The 21,135-nt window shown below is 42.8% G+C and overlaps 1 protein-coding gene across 1 annotated transcript in view; it reads left to right on the top strand.

The window, feature by feature from the left end:
- Window positions 1-21,135, top strand: part of UIMC1 (ubiquitin interaction motif containing 1) — a 94,859-nt gene that overhangs the window by 37,917 nt on the left and 35,807 nt on the right. The window contains 1 exon segment of the mRNA XM_056569890.1: window positions 12,206-12,270. Coding sequence (XP_056425865.1) covers window positions 12,206-12,270 — 65 coding nt within the window.

Here is a 21,135-nt window from a genome sequence, read left to right as displayed (position 1 = left end):
ATTTCCTTTTGGAGATATGGCCTCCAGTACTGCGCACAATACTCCAAGTGAGGTCTCACCAGTGTTCTGTACAGCGGCATGAGCACTTCTCTCTTTCTACTGCTTATACCTCTCCCTATACATTCAAGCATTCTGCTAGCGTTTCCTGCTGCTTTATTACATTGTATTCCTACCTTTAAGTCTTCTGAAATAATTACTCCTAAATCCCTTTCCTCAGATACTGAGGTCAGGACTGTGTCAAATATTCTATATTCTGCCTGAGGGTTTTTACGCCCCAGGTGCATTATCTTGCACTTATCCACATTAAATTTCAGTTGCCAGAGTTCTGACCATTCTTCTAGTTTTCCTAAATCTTTTTCCGTTTGGCGTATCCCTCCAGGAACATCAACCCTGTTGCATATCTTTGTGTCATCAGCAAAAAAGACATACCTTACCATCGAGACCTTTTGCGATATCACTAATGAAGATATTAAACAATATTGGTCCCAGTACAGATCCCTGAGGTACCCCACTGGTGACAAGACCTTGCTCTGAATATTCTCCATTGACTACAACCCTCTGTTGTCTGTCACTCAGCCACTGCCTAATCCACTCAACAATATGGGAGTCCAAGCTCAATAACTGCAGTTTATTGATAATATGTGGGACAGTGTCAAAAGCCTTACTAAAATCTAGATATGCAATGTCTACTGCCCCTCCGCCATCTATTATTTTAGTCACCCAGTCAAAAAAATCAATAAGATTTGTTTCACATGATCTCCCTGAAGTAAACCGTGTTGTTTTTCATCTTGCAATCCATGGGATTTTAGATGTTCCACAATCCTATTCTTTAGTAGGTTTTCCATTAATTTCCCCACTATTGATGTCCGACTTACTGGCCTATAGTTGCTTGATTCCTCCCTACTACCTTTCTTGTTAATGGGCATGACATTTGCTAATTTCCAATCTTCCGGGACGACCCCTGTTACCAGTGATTGGTTAAATAAATCAATCTGTTAACGGTTTTGCTAGCTCACCACTAAGCTCTTTTAAGAATTTTGGGTGTATCCCATCAGGCCCCTGTGATTTATTTGTCTTCACTTTAGACAGCAAACGTAGAACCTCTTCCTCTGTAAAGACACATGCATCAAACGATTCCTTAGTTTTCCTCTGTAATGGAGGTCCTTTTCCTTCTCTTTCTTCTTTAAAAACTGAACAGAAGTATTCATTAAGGCAGTCGGCTAGCCCCTTATTCTCTTCTACATACCTTCCTTCCTTTGTTTTTTATTTAGTTATACCTTGTTTTAATTTCCTTTTTTCATTTATATATCTGAAGAATGTCTTAACCCCTTTTTTCACAGACTGAGCTAGTTTTTCTTCTGCCTGCGCTTTAGAAGTTCTTAAACTTGCTTGGCCTCTTTCTGCTTAGTCTTGTCTTTGTCTTAGTCTTCCCTATCTTCATTGCTCTGGGTTGTTTTATAATTACTAAATGCTAGTTTTTAGTTTTTTATGATTTTGGCCATTTCTGGTACCACAGACTGGTACCACAGTGGTCTCTTCCTTTTACTGCTTTTACTGACACGTCTAATGCAATTTTCTGTTGCCTTCAATAATGTGTGTTTTAAGTAGTCCCATTTCTCCTTAACTCCATGTAATTTATTCCAGTATGATAGGGACTCATTTATGACTAATCTCATTTTTGAAAAGTCTGTTTTTCTAAAATCAAAAACTGTTTTTGTGTGGTGTGACTCCTTCACTGTTCTTATATTAAACCACACTGATTGGTGATCACTAGATCCCAAGCTTTCGCCAACAAATAACATCATATACCAAATCCCCATTTGTGAATACCAAATCCAAAATGGCCTCCCTCCGGGTTGGCTCCTCAACCACTTGTTGTAGAGATAATCCTGGTAGACTACTAAAGTCTGAATCACTTTAGATAGTAAGGGGGGAGGTATTTAGGGATTTTTATCTTTTTTTTTAAATTTTGTTCATAATTTCAGAAAGACTGGATTTAGGTACCGATCTTGTTTGTGAAGTGCTATGCCCTGTGGTTCTTCAGGCTATATGTATAGATTAGTGGGGGTCTCAATGCTGAGACCCTGACTTATAAAAACTTATTTTTAAAGGACAGGAGAGAGTACAGATTAGTCCTATCAGACAGGAGAGAGCACAGAGGAGTGCTAACCCACCCTCGCTTACTGGACTTTGTCCATGCCTGTGCTTCAGCATGGACAAAGCCATGGTTTTATAAGCCATGACTTCTATAAAAAGATTATTATTGCAGAAAGGTTAATGTTTTGCCAATATGTACATCATATAAAAGTTTTTGTATATGACAGTGCCCATTTAAGTTTGATATGATTATATATTGACAGCAGAGTAAATCCTGACCGGAGAGAAGATGGTGAATACTTCTGGCTCTGCCCACACATATATGGACATTTATCAATGGGTTTAGTCAGGTTTTCTTTACTATAATTGTCGCAAAATTGTCGCAACTGTGACTACACGCTTTTTCGTGCGACATTTTGACTGGAAAGCGAGAAAAGCAAGTTTTCCTAAAATTTACTATGTAGTAATAATTTTAAAATGGACTACGGGTAGTCAGGTATTTATTAACTGCGACAGTCGCAACTGACTAAATTTACTCCAGCTCAAACATGGAGCAGAAAAAGCTACTACCAAAGTAAAAAAGGAAAAATTGCTTACGTGAAAGAAAATTATCAACAGGCTGAAACCAGTTGATAAATAAGTCACACATAAGCAAAAAAAAAAAGTAAGGAAAAAATTACTAAAAAAAGGAATACATAAGCAAACATTGATAAATGTCCCTCATAGTGATTGACAGCTCTCTATGTAAACATAGATGAAATAACTGTCAATCACTGTGTGTGAGTTGAATAGTCAGGTCCCTCTCTCAATATCAGATAGGGCAGCAGAAATCACCTGCCATGCCTACTTTAAAGGGGTATTACAGTATATTTTACAGGATGGATAGTCACTCATTTCTTATGTGATCTTTGCCCCAATGTTTATTTTTATCTGAGTGCAAAATGAGCTTTTCCCAGTTTGCAGTGCAGCTCGAGACATTACATCACTAGTCAGGTATTAAAAAGCAGCCTGTGGGAGGAAGATAATTCTCCACAGGCCAGCAGGGAATTGTAGCTGTTAAGCATAGTGCACATGGAAGGCAGTTCAGGTGTGCTGCAATGAGTGGGATGGCTGATGTATGGGAGGGAGAAAAGCGACCCACAAAAAGAAATTAGCAGCATTATGTTGGACCTGCAACACCACCCTTTTCCTCGAATACAAGCATGAATCTTTCTTAAAGGACAACTGTAGTGGTACACTTTTCTATATGCTCGTGCCCGTGCCTCAAAAATAAACAAAATAAACTCATACATACCTTCCTACGAGCCCCCGTTGGTCCAGCACAGGGCTCACGGTCCGGCAGTACTGACGTCATTCCACTTCCTGGGAACGGGGACGCCGCAGAGCCATCGGCGTATCACCTGCCGTAGCGATGTCCCGCCCCGGTCGGTGATAGGCTGAGCCCACTGTCATGTAAGAAGCCGGCCAGAGCTTCTTACATGACAGTGGGCTCAGCCTATCACCGACCGGGGCGGGACATCGCTAAGGCCGGTGATACGCCGATGGCTCTGTGGCATCCCCGTCCCCAGGAAGTGGAATGACGTCAGTACTGCCGGACCGTGAGGCCTGTGCTGGACCAACGGGGGCTCGTAGGATGGTATGTATGAGCTTATTTTGTTTATTTTTTGAGGCCCAAGTAATGACTTCACTGTTTGTTAAATCAAAACACAACATTAAAGGGGTTGTCCGGTGCTTACACATCTTATCCCCTATCCAAAGGATAGGGGATAAGATGCCTGATCGCGGAAGTCCCGCAGCTGGGGACGCCCGTGATCATGCACGCGACACCCTGTTTGTAATCAGTCCCCGGAGCGTGTTCGCTCCGGGTTTGATTACGGGCGACCGCACGGCCGGCGGCGTGTGATGTCACGCCTCCGCCCCCGTGATATGTCACGCTCCGCCTCTCAATACAAGCCTACGGGAGGGGGTGTGATAGCTATCACGCCCCCTCCCGTAGGCTTGCATTGAGAAGCAGAGCGTGACATCACACGGGGGCGGAGGCGTGACGTCACATGCTGCCGGCCCTGTGGTCGCCCGTAATCGGACCCGAAGCGAACACGCTCCGGTGACTGATTACAAACGGGGTGCCGCGTGCATGATCACGGGCGTCCCCAGCTGTGGGACTCCCGCGATCAGGCATCTTATCCCCTATTCTTTGGATAGGGGATAAGATGTGTAAGCACCGGACAACCCCTTTAAATGGGTTTACATACTAAAAACATATATGACATACCTGCATCTTAATGTCTTACAGGCATACGTATCCCCTCTAAGATCACCCACCCCTGATCAGCCTTGTGAGGCAGCTATAGTCTGCCACATCCAGGGAAACATCAGATATCTATCTATGTATGCCTGTCCTAAAGGTAGGACCCCACCTATCAGACATTTGTGCCATAATCTATATGCCATATCATATACATATGGGGGGACATGTATCATTATTTGTGTATGGTAGAAGCATTTTACCCCTTTTCCCGAATTCTAAATTATGTGCAGAAGCCCTAAATGTATCAATCAAGTGCAATGAGCTTCATAAATTGCGGGTAATGGAGTACACCATAACTTTGTTTAGTTAGACATTTAACTACCATAAATTAATATAAACTATCTTGTTTTTCAAGAAAATGTCCTGGTTCATTGCATTATAGTAATTATGTGATGTCATGACCGTGCCCTCTCAATGCATGTCTATGGGAGGGGGCGTCACGGCGTGAAGCTTATTGCATTCACTGAGAAGACCGAACTTAAAGGGGTACTCCACCCCTAGACATCTTATCCCCTAGCCAAAGGATAGGGGATAAGTTGTGTGATCGCTTGGGTCCCACCGATGGGGACCCCCGCGATCTTGGCTGCGGCCCCCCAGAAATCTGGTGAACGGATGACTGGCGATGCGGGGCGGAGGCCGTGACGTCACGGCCACGCCCCCTCAATGCAAGTCTATGGGAGGGGGCGTGATGACCATCATGGCCCCTCCCATAGACTTGCATTGAGGGGGCATGGCCGTGACTAAATGAGTGGGCTTTGGTCGTGACGTCACGAGCCTCCGCCCTGCATCGCCAGTCATCCGGCACGGAGCAAAGTTCGCTTTGTGCACTGAATGTCTAGGGTGCCGCAGCCGAGATCACGGGGGGTTCCCAGCGGCGGGACCACCGTGATCAGACATCTTATCCCCTATACTTTGGATAGGGAATAAGAGGTCTATGGGCAGAGTACCCCTTTTAAGTTCAGTGTTCTCAGTGAAGTCAATAAGTTTCCATGCTCCCTTCAGTGGGAGCTGCAGGCCCTATGAACATCTGCCTTTCTCTTTTGAGTACCTCTAGTAGCTTCCCCTGACAGAAACCACACCAAAATCTGCATCATATCCACTCCTTTTCCACATCCCACGCACATAGATGCTGTTTTCTCAACCCTGTTCATATGCAATAAAAAATGTCTGCAGTAGACTGTTGCAGCTGCTACAGCAAACATTTTCGAGAGATTTGGCATGTCGCATATTTTCGATGGGAAGGACACGAATGAACCCAAATAACAACAGGATTAATCCTTGTGTAGTAAAATCCACAGCAAATCTTCAGCAGAAATCCGACGCTCAGCCGCACAGAGATACACATCAGGTTAATATACTTGAATACAGGCTTTTCAAAAAGATGAGATTCCTTTTAATGTTATAGTTATTGGATTTATTGTACATGGTTACTTGCATATATTAAATAAGTTAGCTATGCTGGAGCTAATGTCTTAAATTTGTTGCAATTTTTGTTTTATTAATCCTGTTAAGTAATTTTTCATCTTAATCTTCATCTTCTATGTCTGATCTTCTTATCAATCATAATTTAAGGACTTAGCTGCTTGTAATCTTCAGGCAAGGAATCTTTTAGATAACAGTGACTTTTGCTCCATTCTACTTTGTTCAGAGCCTCTTTAAGTAGTTCTGTATACAGTGATATAAGCTCGGTATACAGTGATATATTTCCCATTAAAGCAATGGAATCCAACAGGAGTCATGCACATTTGGTGTCTATTGTTCCAGTTTGGCACTGCCATCATGGTTGGTGTTATAACGGAAATCATGACGGCAGAGTGAACTGTTTGTCACATTCAATCCTCACACTCTGTCTTTTTAGTGTTGGTGCCTTGTGCATTTATAACACAAATCTGCAGCAGAATATATATGTTGCATATGGATTTTGCTGTGGATTTCACACCTGATATATTAAAAGGGGGTGAAATCCACTGTAAGGGTATGTAAGGGATAATTTTTTGCAGCAGACCCAATTGAAGTCAATGGGGGGTAAAGAAATCTGCTGCAGATTTTCCGCTGTGAAAAACCTGACGAAAATCTGCCTGTGTGATTATTCCCTAAAAGGCTGGATTCACTGTATTTTAAACATTTTATTTATTATTTTTTTTTTTTTATCTGTAAACGGCTGAAGAAACTTTGTAGGAACCTCATGCAAAAAAAAAAAAATTGAAAACATGGGAAAGTGGGAATATGACCGAATTTATCCACAAACAAAATTGACAGGTTCGTTTCCATGTGAAACTTTTCTGCAGCATGTGGATGATATTTCCTAAATCTCATTAGTTTTTACTGTACTGTAATCTGCTGCAAATTTTACCTGCACAAATCCTCAGCATAGGTGTACATTTAGGGCTGTTTCTCAATGCAACCATTTCCTGTGATGGTGTTTTTTCCGCTCTGTTTACATGTTGTTTAGCCCAATTACGGAGTGTTCACTCTATTGTTTACTATGGTATGTGGATCTGCTTTTTCTGTGGTGTGCGCCTGGACAGTATTGATGTTCTGGCTTATTGTCTAAGGCTAATAAAATATCTTCTTATTTCCCGTGTAATAACTTCTTTGAAGTACCATTCCTGCATAGCATTTAAGATGCTGCTGCTTGTCTGAGGATTTATAGACATCACAGATGAAGCAAAGAGATTTCCGTAACTGATTAAATCCAATTGGTGTGAAGTAGTCCTTATAAGGATGTAAAGGATATTCGGCATATCTTATCCCTGATTATTGGGAAGGCTTACTGTGTCTTATACAGCTTTATTTATTTGAATGATCGGCAACCAGGGCCCCTTGTACCTGGTAACAGGTTCCCTCGAAGACTGCAGCAGGAAGAGCAGAAATGGCACACTCCTATGCTTGTCACTTCATGTACTGATATGCCATGATAATGGTGCAGGTTGTGCTATTGTGCCCATGCGATCACTGGTGAAAGGACAGCTGTAATACACAGCCACACTCCAGCTGCAACTTTAATCAACTGGTAACACCCAGTTGTCAATTTATTTATACATTTCTACATAAGGCTGGGTTCACACCACGTTTTGTACTTACGGTTCCCGTATACGGCTGGGAGGAGGGGGGGGGGGCTGTGCTTAATCGCGGCGCCCACACTCAGCCGTATAGGGGAACCATATTTAATGCATGTCTATGAGCCGACCGGAGTGAACCGCAGCCTCCGGTCGGCTGCGTTTTCGGCCGTATGCGGTTTCCCGACCGCAGGCAAAAAAAAGTGGTCGACCGCGTTTTTGCCTACGGTCGGGAAACCGCATACGGGCTAAAACGTGGTGTGAACCCAGCCTAACAGAGAAATAAAGAGTTCTAAGAAGAGATGGTACAAAATTTTAATTTCACAAAGAATACACATTTTTACTAAAACTGACATGTCAGGAAAAATGACAGGTTCTATTTTTCCATGCCCTGGTTGTGGCAAATTCAAAAACACTGCTACACCTGTCCTCAGGTTGTGTGTTCTATTACAACTTGGCTCCATTCACTTCAAAGGAACTGACCTGCAATACCACATACAAACTGCAATCAAGGGTGGCTCTGTTGGCCCAATCAATTACGGCAGGGCAAAAGCCACTGGGGACCATCCCAATGACTTTTTCAGGGATAATCAACATGGAGACAGGTTCCCAAGGGATATACCAGTTTCAGAAAACAGTTATTAATTATAAATAATCACCCAAGACACACAAGTTACTAATACAGTATAGTGTTACCACAGATTGTGCTGGACTTTCAGCACACTTTTGCTTAAATGACTTTTGACAGAAAGTTGTGTAATGCATCCATTGCAAGTCTGGTGTTGTCTCCAGCTCCCATGCTCCTCTCTCTCCTGAGACAACGCATCAATCCATTGCTGTTTCAGGAGGCATATCTGTATCTTGACTGTGAGCTTGAGCCCAGCCCCCATCATCACACACACAAAAACACACACACACACACACACACACACAAATACATTTAGGGAAGCATTGTCTGTGTTTACAGCATGCTGCCTTGTGTTGAACAGTGCCACAGGAAGAGGAACAGATGGGGATGAATGCAGCAGGTGTGACAACCTCAGTGATTGTGCCATAGTCTGCTGTGAAATGAGAAATTTTGCATGAACCCTGGGTGGGGAACTGGCAGGAGTGCTGTGGGAGGGAGGTAGGCAAGATGGAAGGACTGTGATAAAGAGCTGTACAAAAGCAGTGCATTCTGGGAATTGTAGCATAGAGCAACTGCTCAACCAGGAAGTATTAAGAGGACATGGTAGGGAATAGTTACATACCCCCCAAAAAATAATAGATTTTTGGTGATTTCAGAGTGGGTCAGACATGTAAGCAATACTATATACTTCTGCGGCCTTTTTAGGCCCCTTTCACACTATAAAATTCATCCGTTAAAAGATCCGTTCTAAACGTCCGTTAGAAAAGCTTTAAAAACGGATGTTAAACGTCCATTACAAAATCCCATTCAAGTCTATGGGATTTTTTTAAATTATCCGTTATGACCTGTTATAGCCAGTCATTAATAATGGATTTTAGTTGTGACCGAAGAAAAAATGCACTTTAGTGCACATGCACTAATTTTTCTTCCGTCACAAGAAACTGGTAAATTAAGGGCCGTTATTTTTAACATTGAAGTCTATGGCAAACGGATGAGCCTTTGTCATCCGTTTGCACCTGGTTTATAATATCCGTTATTACTTCTGAGAGCATGCTCAGAAGAGGTGACATCAGCAGACTCCTCAAGTGCTGAGGGACTACTACTACTACTCCAATCATGGAACATACTTGTTTCCATGATGGGAGTAGTAATTCCCCTTCTGCGGGAGTCTGCTAGTTGCTGGGGAGGCAACATTAGTGTTTGTACTACAACCCCCATCATGGAACAGACTCTGTTCCATGATGGGGGTTGTAGTACAGGATGTGAGGGATTGATCGCACCGGGTCTCACTTCTGAGACCCGATGCAATTTAGTAGTTATAAAACAGGGGAGCGGGCGGCATGCTCGGCTCCCCTGCGATGTACAATGTATTTACTTTCATTTTTAAATTCCCCACCGGGAGCCCTGAATGGCCAGTACTGAGGAGCCATTCAGGGCTCCTGGTGGGGTTTTTAAATCGAAGCGCTGCGGTGGGGGAAGATATATAGAATTGCTGGGGGGGGAGGGGGGTATATGTCTGGCCCCCCACAGCGCTTCTATATATCTTGCACCCCGCAGCGCATTTATATATGTTCCCCCCCGCAGCGCTATCATAAGCCCCCAGCATCGCTATGTATGAAAGGTATTCTACAGCATTTGGCCGGCGCGATGTACTGCTGAAAGAGTACTTGTTATTCATAGCGCTGCAGGGGTCAGACATATAGCCATATGTCTGGCCCACACAGCGCTTCTGTAATCATATGCCTTCGCAGCGCTATGAATGAAAAGTATTCTAACAGCAACACATATGGCCGGCGCGATACGCTGCTGTAGAACACTTTTCATTCATAGAGCTGCCGGGGGCTTATGATAGCGCTGTGGGGGGAACATATATAAATGCGCTGTGGCGGGAAAGATATATAGAAGCGATGTGGGGGGTTAGACATATACCCCCCCCCCCCCAGGGATGTGGAAATCCTATCGCCCGACGCCCGGACGAGTAGTTTTGGGCGCCAGGCAGGTGAATTGTTCATAGATTTAGCCCTGTATCGGGCTAGCAGGGACAGACCAACTTCCCCCTTATTTTTCTTTAATGCCAGTGTGAGGCGCAGGAGCCAATGAAAGTCTGCACCTCACACCGACGCTCAGGGTGTATGGAGGGGGCGGCGGCCCCCAGCTGATTTCAGTAGCCGGGGCCGCTGCTCAGAGAACCCACCCCGTGCCCCAGTCTGTCCTCCTGCACACACAGAAATCCTCCCCGTGCAGTGCAGTCTGTCCTCCTTCACATATTATTAGGTGAGGAGCTGTGCACGGACATCCACTCCTCTCCCCCCCCCCCCTGCTCTATGTTTTCCCCGTGCAAACTTGCAGCCTCTCTGTGGTAGATGAGGTCCTGAGGAGACAGAGCAGGGGGAGGGGAGGGGGATGGAGCTGTGTGTGGGGGAGGGGAGGAGCTGTGTACCGAGCTGTGTTCGTCCTCGCTCTCTCCCCCTGCTTCCTGTGTAATGTAGAGCGGGGGGTGTGAGGCTCAGGTGAGGAGGCCGAGCATGCAGGCGGCGGGAAGGGTGGTTGTATATGTATGTAATGTATAATTAGGGGGGGTGTATCAGCGGCAGGTGTATGTATGATGTGTGTGTATATGTATGGTGTATATGTATGATGTCTGTGTATATATGATGTGTGTATGATGTCTGTGTGTGATGTCTGTGTGTGATGTGTGTATGATGTCTGTGTATATATGATGTGTGTATGATGTCTGTGTATCTATGATGTGTGTGTGTGTGTGTGTGTGTGTGATATCTGTGTATGTAATGTATGATGGGGGGACAGCTGCAGGTGTATGTATGATGTGTGCATATGTATGGTGTATATGTATGGTTTGACTGTATGTGTGATGTGTGTGTATGAGGTCTGTCTGTGTGTATGATGTGTATGTGTGTATGTAATGTATGATGTGTGTGTATGTAATGTATGATGGGGGCAGTGGCTGATGTATGTATGATGTATGTATGTAATGTATAATATAGGGGGCAGTGGCCGGTATATGTGTATGTATGATATGATTTTTTTAGTGGTTTCTGGCCACCCACACTAAATTGCACCCCCAGAATCCCGCCGCCTTCATACTCACCCGCCGACCAAGAGCCTCACGGATGTACGCAAACACGCCCGAACCAAAACTACAACTTCCAACATGTTGCACCATAACCTAAACTGTAGAACTATAAAGTGCAACATGCTGGGAGTTGTAGTTTTGGTTCGGGTCAGCTGCAGAGCCATAGGCTGCATCAGGGCATGCTGGGTATTGTAGTTACTAACTGTAATTCCCAGTATTCCTTGACACAGCCTATGGCTCTGCAGCTGACACGAACCAAAACTACAACTCCCAGCATGTTACACAATAACCTTAACTGTACTACTATACAGTGCAACATGCTGCCACACCCACAGAACCATAGGCTGTATCAGGGCATGCTGGGTGTTGTAGTTATATAGTAACTAAATGCAACTTCCAGCATTTTCTGACACAAAATGCACCACACAAACTGGAGAAGCAGAACCCCCCCCCCCCAGTAACACAGCGGCGTTCAGTGTTTTCCAATCAAAAGAATCCATATATAAGTCCCTATGAAGACTGAATAATAGTGATTAAAATATTTTAAGAAGTGCGTATACATGTGAATAAGCCCCTTTCCTAATAAAAGTTCTGATAGTAAATGGTTCCGATAAAAACTACAGATCACGGCACATAAGATTACCCTCATCCCTGTATATGGAGAAATTGGAGTTATAGGGGTCAGATGGGGGGGGCTTGCCTTGGGTGTAAAAGGAGCTACAGCTCTCCCGCCGCTAATAGCCTGGCATGCTGCGATCGCCGTGGCCGCTAATAAACCATTAGATCACCGCTGTCTAAGTTGACAACAGTGTCTAAAGGGATCTTATATCCATCCCTGGTGGTCTAGTGGGGAGGATCGTACTATTTTGGTTGAAATTATTTCAAGCTCCGACAGGTTAATGCAGGTGAAACTGATTACAGTTTAAAATATTTTATGTTATTGTTTGTTTATGTATTATTTCATATACAGTAGTTTTACCTTTATCTAACCATAGTCATATTTTCTTTTCTCTCTCCAGACACCATTAACCAAGTTGCTGCCAAGTGAGTGCACAGAAGTAGCTCTAGTGGCACCTGGTGAAAGGTGAGTTTGCCCTGTTTCCCATCCATGGGAATTTTTCTAGGGCATTCATGTAACTTCTCATTGATAAAACATCGTAGAGGAGTATCAGCAGGCAGCTGTAGTTTTGCATGTGTGGGAAATTGTTTCTTCCTTCCATTTAGACTGTAGTGTACTTTTTTTTTTTTTTTTTCCTGTCCCACACTGCATCTAGCACGCACCTGGCGCCTGGCCACGATCCATCCCTCTGGAGCGCTCTTCCTAGCAACGTGATAATTTTTCTTGTTTCAGGTGCATTTCTTCTTGGCATAAACATGTTTCAAGAGTGAGCGGTATTCTTGTCACAAGGGAGATAACTTACTTGTTCAGAGAGTAGTTAGAGCTCTTAATGTAATCGTCTGAAAATTAGTGTAAGCACAGCCACCGAGCTGTAACGTTATTGGGATTTTTAGTACTGTAGGTGAGATGCTGAATGGAGCGTGACATCAAATGGTCCTGATGTGCTTATATGCCATTTGACTAAAATGGCAGATCTTTTTCCCTATGCAGCTCCTGCCGCCACTGTTTACTTGTTAGCAATTGCATCCAGCAAGTTAACATCTTCAGCAGAGAAGCTAACAATAGATTGCAGCAAATTTACATACATCGTGACATACATTGTAGCTAACCTGAATTTGTAGGGGATCTTTAAGATGAATGGCTAGGTGCAGTGTAGGCCAGAGCAGTGTTTTTAGGAAGCATGGTATAGACGGGAAAGGGTCACTGTAATGTGCAGTGTTCTGCCAAGAAAGCTTGGTTCCGCTTCAGAGCTTTCCCTTGTATCACCTGGTATGCTTTTGTTCTCTACCACTCATATATGTTGTTTCTGTTTATTTCTTTATTCAACAACAGCATGGTGATGGGGGAGGACATCCTCTGTGGATTTGGTCTCACCACCTGGGTAGTTTATCATAAATCCTAGCTGTCTGCTAAGTGTTTCTTGTATGGCCGGCTGTAATAAATTTTACCGGTACACTTGAGCAGACTAGCTTAAAAGCAAGACATGGAGGGTAACCCCGAGTCACATTCAGGGTAGAATTGCAGAGTTGCCGGCCGGTCTGCACGATATATCGCAAAAGCAATGCGATATAGCGATACGGCCCCCGGGAAAATATGCGATTATCTGCTTGGGTCGGCTCCCGTGGCGGGGGCCGGCCAGAGCAGGTAAAGAAAAATACTAAAAGTCAGTGTTTCCCAGCTAAAGGCTGTCTGGGCATGCTGGGAGTAGTAGTTTCACAACAGCTGGAGGCACCCTGTTAGAAAAACACTGAGCTAAGTGTAAAAGGAAAAAGAAGAATGTGGCAGAGGGGGGAATGTGGCAGAGGGGGGGATGTGACAGGGGGGGGATGTGACGGGGGGAGGGGAATGTGACATGAAGGGGGGATGTGACAAGGGGGGGATGTGACAGGGGGGGGATGTGACGGGGGGAGGGGAATGTGACATGAAGGGGGGATGTGACAAGGGGGGGATGTGACATGGGGGAGGGGAATGTAACATGGAGGGGGGAGAATGTGATAAGGGAGGGAATGTGACGGGGAGATGTGAAATTCAATGCAAACAATTGTACCGCTTTTGGTACAAATTTCCAGACAGAATCATACCGCCAGGGAGGTTAAAAAATGATGAGGAAGAAATTATAAACGGGGATCAGGAAAAAGCAAATATATTAAACAAATTCTTCTCCACTGTATTCACTGAGGAAAATGAAATGCCAGGTGAAATACAGCGAGATACGATAAACTCCCCAGTACAGGTCACCTGTCTAACCCAGGAAAAAGTACAGTGCCACCTACAAAAAATCTAAATGAACAACTCTCCAGGTCCAGATGGCATTCACCCCGTGTTCTAAAGGAATTAAGTAATTGTCAGACCCCCATTTTTTTATATTCAGGGACTCTATAGCGACAGGGACTGTTCCCCCAGGACTGGCGCATAGCAAATGTGGTGCCAATATTTAACCCCTTAAGGAAACATGACGTACTGGAACGTCATGTGTCCACTCCCGATCTATAACGCGGGGCCACGGCGTGGCCCCGCGTCATAGCGGGTCGGGCCCGGCCTCTAACAACGGCCGGGACCCGTGGCTAATAGCGCGCGGCATTGATCGCTGTGCCGCGCGCTATTAACCCTTTAGACGCGGCGTTCAAAGTTGAACGCCGCGTCTAAAGTGAAACCGAAAGCATGCCGGCTAGCTCAGTGGGCTGTTCGGGATAGCCGCGGTGAAATCGCGGCATCCCGAACAGCTGACAGGACAGCGGGAGGGCCCCTACCTGCCTCCTCGCTGTCCGATCGCCGAATGACTGCTCAGTGCCTGAGATCCAGGCATGAGCAGTCATGCGGCAGAATCATCGATCACTGGTTTCTTATGAGAAACCAGTGATCAATGTAAAAGATCAGTGTGTGCAGTGTTATAGGTCCCTATGGGACCTATAACACTGCAAAAAAAAAGTGCAAAAAAAAAGTGAATAAACATCATTTAACCCCTTCCCTATTAAAAGTTTGAATCACCCCCCTTTTCCCATAAAAGAAAAAACACAGTGTAAATAAAAATAAACATAAATGGTATCGCCGCGTGCGGAAATGTCCGAATTATAAAAATATATCGTTAATTAAACCGCACGGTCAATGGCGTGCGCGCAAAAAAATTCCAAAGTCCAAAATAGTGCATTTTTGGTCACTTTTTATATCATGAAAAAATGAATAAAAAGCGATCAATAAGTCCTATCAATGCAAAAATGGTACCGTTAAAAACTTCAGATCACGGCGCAAAAAATGAGCCCTCATACCGCCCCATACACGGAAAAATAAAAAAGTTATAGGGGTCAGAAGATGACAATTTTAAACGTATTAATTTTCCTGCATGTAGTTATGATTTTTTCCAGAAGTCCGACAAAATCAAACCTATATAAGTAGGGTATCATTTTAATCGTATGGACCTACAGAATACATATCAGGTGTCATTTTTACCGAAAAATGTACTACGTAGAAATGGAAGCCCCCAAAAGTTACAAAACAGCGTTTTTTTTTTAAATTTTGTCGCACAATGATTTTTTTTCCCGCTTCACCATAGATTTTTGGGCAAAATGACTGACGTCATTACAAAGTAGAATTGGTGGCGCAAAAAATAAGCCATCATATGGATTTTTAGGTGTAAATTTGAAAGAGTTATGATTTTTTAAAGGCAAGGAGCAAAAAACGAAAATGCAAAAACGGAAAAACCTCCGGTCCTTAAGGGGTTAAAAAGGGGACAAAAGGTGACCCTGGGAATTATAGACCTGTTAGTTTAAACTCTGTTGTATGTAAATTATTTGAGGGTTTTCTAAGAGATGCTATTTTGGAATATCTTGATACAAATAAATGTATGACTCCATATCAGCATGGCTTTATGAGGGATCGGTCCTGTGAAACTAACCTGATTAGCTTTTATGAGGAGGTGAGCTCCAGACTGGACCAGGGGGAATCTCTGGATGTTGTATATCTGGATTTTTCCAAAGCATTTGATACAGTGCCACATAAAAGGTTGGTGCATAAAATGAGAAGGATTGGGCTGGGGTAGAATGTGTGTAAGTAACTGGCTCAGTTATAGGAAACAGAGGGTGGTTATTAATGGTACTTATTCTGATTGGGTGACTGTTACTAGTGGAGTTCCACAGGGGTCAGTCTTTGGTCCTGTTCTATTAAATATATTCATTAATGAGCTTGTAGAGGGGTTGAATGGTAAAGTAGCAATCTTTGCAGATGATACTAAACTCTGTAAAGCGGTAAACACTATAGAGGACAGTGCACTGTTACAAATGGATCTGGATAGGTTGGAGGTTTGGGCTGGGAAGTGGCAGATGAGGTTCAACTCTGATAAATATAAGGTAATGCACATGGGGAAGAAAAATCCGGCTGGTATTATGTATTAAATGGGAGCACACTTGGGACGACTGACATGGAAAAGGACTTGGGAGTCTTAGTTAACAGCAAACTTAGTGTCGGGCAGCTTCTGCCAAGGCAAATAAAATCATGGGGTGCATCAATATGGGCATAGATGCCCACGACAAGGAAATAATTCTACCACTGTACAGATCACTAGTCAGACCACACATAGAAAACTGTGTACAGTACTGGGCACCAGTGTACAAAAAAGATATAGCGGAGCTGGAGAGGGTTCAAAGACGGGCAACCAGAGTAATACGGGGAATGGGAGGACTACAGTACCCAGAAAGATTATCAGAATTAGGGTTTAGAAAAAAGAAGGCTTAGGGGCGACCTAATAACTATGTATAAATATATCAGGGGACAGTACAGAGATCTCTCCCATGATCTATTTATACCAAGGACTGTATCTATAACAAGGGGGCATCCTCTACGTCTAGAGGAAAGAAGGCTTCTACACCAGCACAGACGGGGGTTCTTTACTGTAAGAGCAGTGGAATTCTCTGCTTGAGAAGGTGGTCATGGTGGACTCTGTAAAAGAGTTTAAAAGGGATCTGGATGCATCTTTGGAGAGTAATAACATCGCTGGTTATGTATACTAGTTTTATAGGGACAGAATGTTGATCCAGGGATTTATTTTGATGGCTGTCCGGGCATGCTGGGAGTTGTAGTTTTGAAACATCTGGAGGTCCGCAGGTTGAAGACCACTGTTCAGACATTGACAGGCGGTGATGATGAAGGGGGGGGATGATGACAGATGGTGATGATGAAGGGGGGGGGGGTGGGATGAAGGTGGGGATGATTACAGGGTAATGATGAAAGGGGGGATGATGACAGGGTGATGATGATGAGAGTGTTAATGACGGGGGTCATTCTCGTTTCATTAACTATTTTGCTGCCGGAATTTACAGTAATTTTTGTAATAAAAGAGATCACCGATAACACTGTTCAGTTCTATGTCCTATGCATAGCACTGAACAGTATTAGCAATCAAAGGATTGCTATAAATGGTCCCCTATGGGGACTATTAAAGTGTAAAAATAAAAGTAAAAAAAAGGGAAAAATCCCCGCCCCCAATAAAAATGTTAAATGTCCTTTTTACCACCATAAAGTGTAATAATTAATACACATATTTGGTATCGCCGCATGCATAAATGTCCGAACTATTAAATATAGTGTTATTGATCCCGTACGGTGAATGGCGTGAACGTTAAAAAAAAAAAAAAAGCTAAATTGCTGCTTTTTTTCACATTTTATGCAAAACATTTTTTTGAAAAAAATTATGTTTTATATACACAAATGTGGTATCAATAAAAAGTACACATCATGGTGCAAAAAATGAGCCCTGATAGCACCGCTTCTACAGAAAAATGAAAAAGTTATTGGTTATCAAATTAGAAGGATTGTAAACATACTAATTTGGTTAAAAAGTTTGCGATTTTTTTTTTTAAGCGCATCAATAATGGAAAAGTAATCATGGGTATCATTTTAATCTTATTGACCCACAAAATAAAGAACACGTCATTTTTGCTGTAAATTGTATGGAGTGAAAACTAACCTTCCAAAATGAGCAAAATGTAGGTTTTCTTTTTAATTTCCCCACACAAATAGTATTTTATTGGTTGCGCCATACAATTTATGGTAAAATGAGTGATGTCATTATGCAGGACAACTGGTTGCGCAAAAAACAAGCCCTCATACTGGTCTGTGGGTGAAAATATAAAAGAGTTAAGATTTTTAGAAGACTAGGAGGAAAAAACGAAAATGCAAAAATAAAATTGGCCTGGTCCTTAAGGTCAAAATGGGCTTGGTCCTTAAGTGGTTAATGAAAATTACATTCTAACACATCACCAACTTGGATTTATGCTTGGATCAGCTTCTATGAGGAGGTTAGTTATAGATTGAAACAATTACGAAATATTGCAAAGAAAAAGAGACTGCACTCACCATCCAGTGATCATACTTGAGTCTGTAAGGCATATACAATACGTGCAGAACAGGCATGCAAAAGCTGGAGGCAGAGGTGATGACGGGACAGTACTGTTTCGCACACTAAGCTAGCCCACACCTGGCGTCTCTCTGTGAGAGGCATCGGAAAAGGTAAGAAACAGATAGTCATGTGATCACAACAGGTATATACAAAAACAGTATATGTGCTATACAAAACTATAAATATATAAAAAATTTACAAACTATATACATATCAAGGGCATATAAAGGCAATTGGAAATAGAAAATGCGGTTACTATTAAAAGGGGCTAAATTCATAGCGGTCATTAAAGCCTAGCATCTAGCTTCATGATCCAGCGCGCCTCATTCTGTAGCAAAGCTGTATGTCTGTCACTGCCATCTGAAAGGTGGATACACTCGTTCCAGACCTGCAAACTTCAATTAGATGGTATCGCTGTTATGAAAATTGCGCATGTGGGTGATAACACGTGTAGCTCAGATGCCAGTTCTAATAGATCACAAGTGTTCGCGAATGCAGACATGGAGCTGGCGAATTGTCTTTCCCACGTAATAAAACCCACATGGGCAGATGAATATGTAAATGACAATTGTAGTTAGGCATGTTATGAATTGATTGACTATATGTGTATAGCCCAATTTAAGTTGCCTACTAGCCCAATTCTGTGAACAAAAAGAACACCGGTACATATTTTCTGATCTCAACCCTTACATTAGGTACAATAAACTCTTCCTTCGTTTTGCCGACGAAATTCTGGTCGTCTGGGATGGCCCTGAGAAAGAGTTCTAAGAATTTGTGACTTATTTGAATACCGTCAATAAAGAAAATATGTTGTTTACGTCTGTGTTTGGCGGATTAGAGCTCGTATTTCTGGATGTTAAGTTGAAGGTTTCTGAAGACACACTTGTGACGATGGGGTATCGTAAGCCCATCGCGCGAAATTCACTCCTTCATTTTCAGAGCTCTCACCCGCCACACACTAAACGAGGTATTCCATATTCGCAATTTCTGCTCTTGAGACGCATAAATAGTGATAGCCAGATCTTTGAAGATCAAGCAGAAGAACTTAAAACCCGTCTTCTAGCCAGAGACTATCCATTATCTGTTATTGATTCAGCCTTAGATAGGGCTAGGAAAATAAAAAGATCTGACTTATTGCTACCAAGAACTAACTTAAAAATAATGACAAGGAGAGGCAGTTCGTATTTTCCCTTAGCAACTCCAACCTCAATCAAGTCATTACCAGAGCGATACACCCTGGTATATGCTTGGGATGGATGCTGACCTCAAGCATGTAGCAGTGAAAAAACCCTTGATTACTTTCAGAAAAAATTTCACTTTAGGTGATCGCCTGAAAAACCCAACAGCCAATAAACATAAACCAACCCCTTCCTCTTGGCTAACAGGCTATTCCGTGAAAGGAAATTTTTACATGTAGGAAATGTTCTTTTTGTTCGCAGAATTGGGCTAGTAGGCAACTTAAATTGGGCATCTATACTTATATAGTCTCCTTTTTTCTTTGCAATATTTCTTAATTGTTTCAATATGAGTATGCACCCTGGATTCCAGGATCAGGCTAAGTTCTCCGCGATCAGTGTTTAATTGTGAACTTAACCCCCTTCAGCTGTGCAAGTGACGGTTCATTCATTCTTTTACAAACAAATTAGTTATAGATTAGACTGGGGTGAAGCTGTGGATGCTATATATCTGGACTTTTCTAAGGCATTTGATACTTTGCCACACAGAAGTTTAGTACATAAAATGAGGATGCAGCATTAGGGGAGACTATAGAGTGGGGATTTTTATCATAGATACTCTTCAATTGAGAGAGATGGAATCTAAGACAAAAATCCAGAAAATCACATTGTATGATTTTGAAAAAAATTATTTTGCATTTTATTGTGTGACATAAATATTTGATCACCTACCAACCAGTAAGAATTCTAGCTGTCATAGATCTGTGCTTTTTTCTTTAACCTCCTAAGGACCTAGGGCGTACCTGTACACCCTGAATCCGCTCCCTTCCTGTAACTGTCATAGCGGGTCAGGTCCGGCTTCTAACTGGCCGGGACCCATGGCTAATAGCGGCGCGGCTTTCAAAGTTGATCGCTGTGTCTAAAGTTGAGTAAAAGCACCCCCGGCTGCTCAGTTGGGCTGATCAGGACCATCGCAGTGAAACCACGATGTCCTCATCAGCTAGGACACATCAGGAGGGTACCTTACCTGCCTCCTGCATGTCCGATCACCGAATGACTGCTCCGTGCCTGAGATCCAGGCAGGAGCAGTCAAGCGGCAGAATCACTGATAAATGTTATCCTATGGGATAGCAATGATCAATGTAAAAGATCAGTGTGTGCAGTGTTATAGCCCTTTTTATGGGGGCTATAACACTGCATAAAAAAAGTTGATAAAAAAAGTTAATAAAGATCATTCAACCCCTCCTCTAATAAAAATTTTAATCACCCCCATTTTCCCATTTAAAATAAAAACAGTGTAAATAAAAATAAACATATGTGGTATCGCCGCATGCGGAAATGTCTGAACTATAAAAATATATTGTTAATTAAACCGCACAGTCAATGGCTTGCCTGCAAAAAAAATTCAAAGTGCAAAATAGCGTATTTTTGGTAAATTTTTATACCATAAAAAATAAAAATAAAAAGCCATCAAAAGTCTGATCAAAACAAAAATGTTACCAAAAAAACTTTGGATCACGTCGCAAAAAAAATTGCCCTCATCCGCCCCATATGCAGAGAAATAAAGTTTTAGGGGTCAGAAGATGACAATTTTAAACGTATACATTTTCTTGCATGTACCGTATTTATTGGCGTATAACACTCACTTTTTAGGCTAAAATTTTTAGCCTAATGTCTGTGTGCGTGTTATACGCCGATACACCCCCAGGAAAGGCAGGGGGAGAGAGGCCGTCGCTGCCCGCTTCTCTCCCCCTGCCTTTCCTG

The sequence above is a fragment of the Hyla sarda genome, chromosome 4 (assembly GCF_029499605.1).
Source record: "Hyla sarda isolate aHylSar1 chromosome 4, aHylSar1.hap1, whole genome shotgun sequence".
Taxonomy (NCBI): domain Eukaryota; kingdom Metazoa; phylum Chordata; class Amphibia; order Anura; family Hylidae; genus Hyla; species Hyla sarda.
The sequence above is the reverse complement of the archived record's forward strand: the minus strand, read 5'-3'. Positions and strand labels throughout refer to the sequence as shown.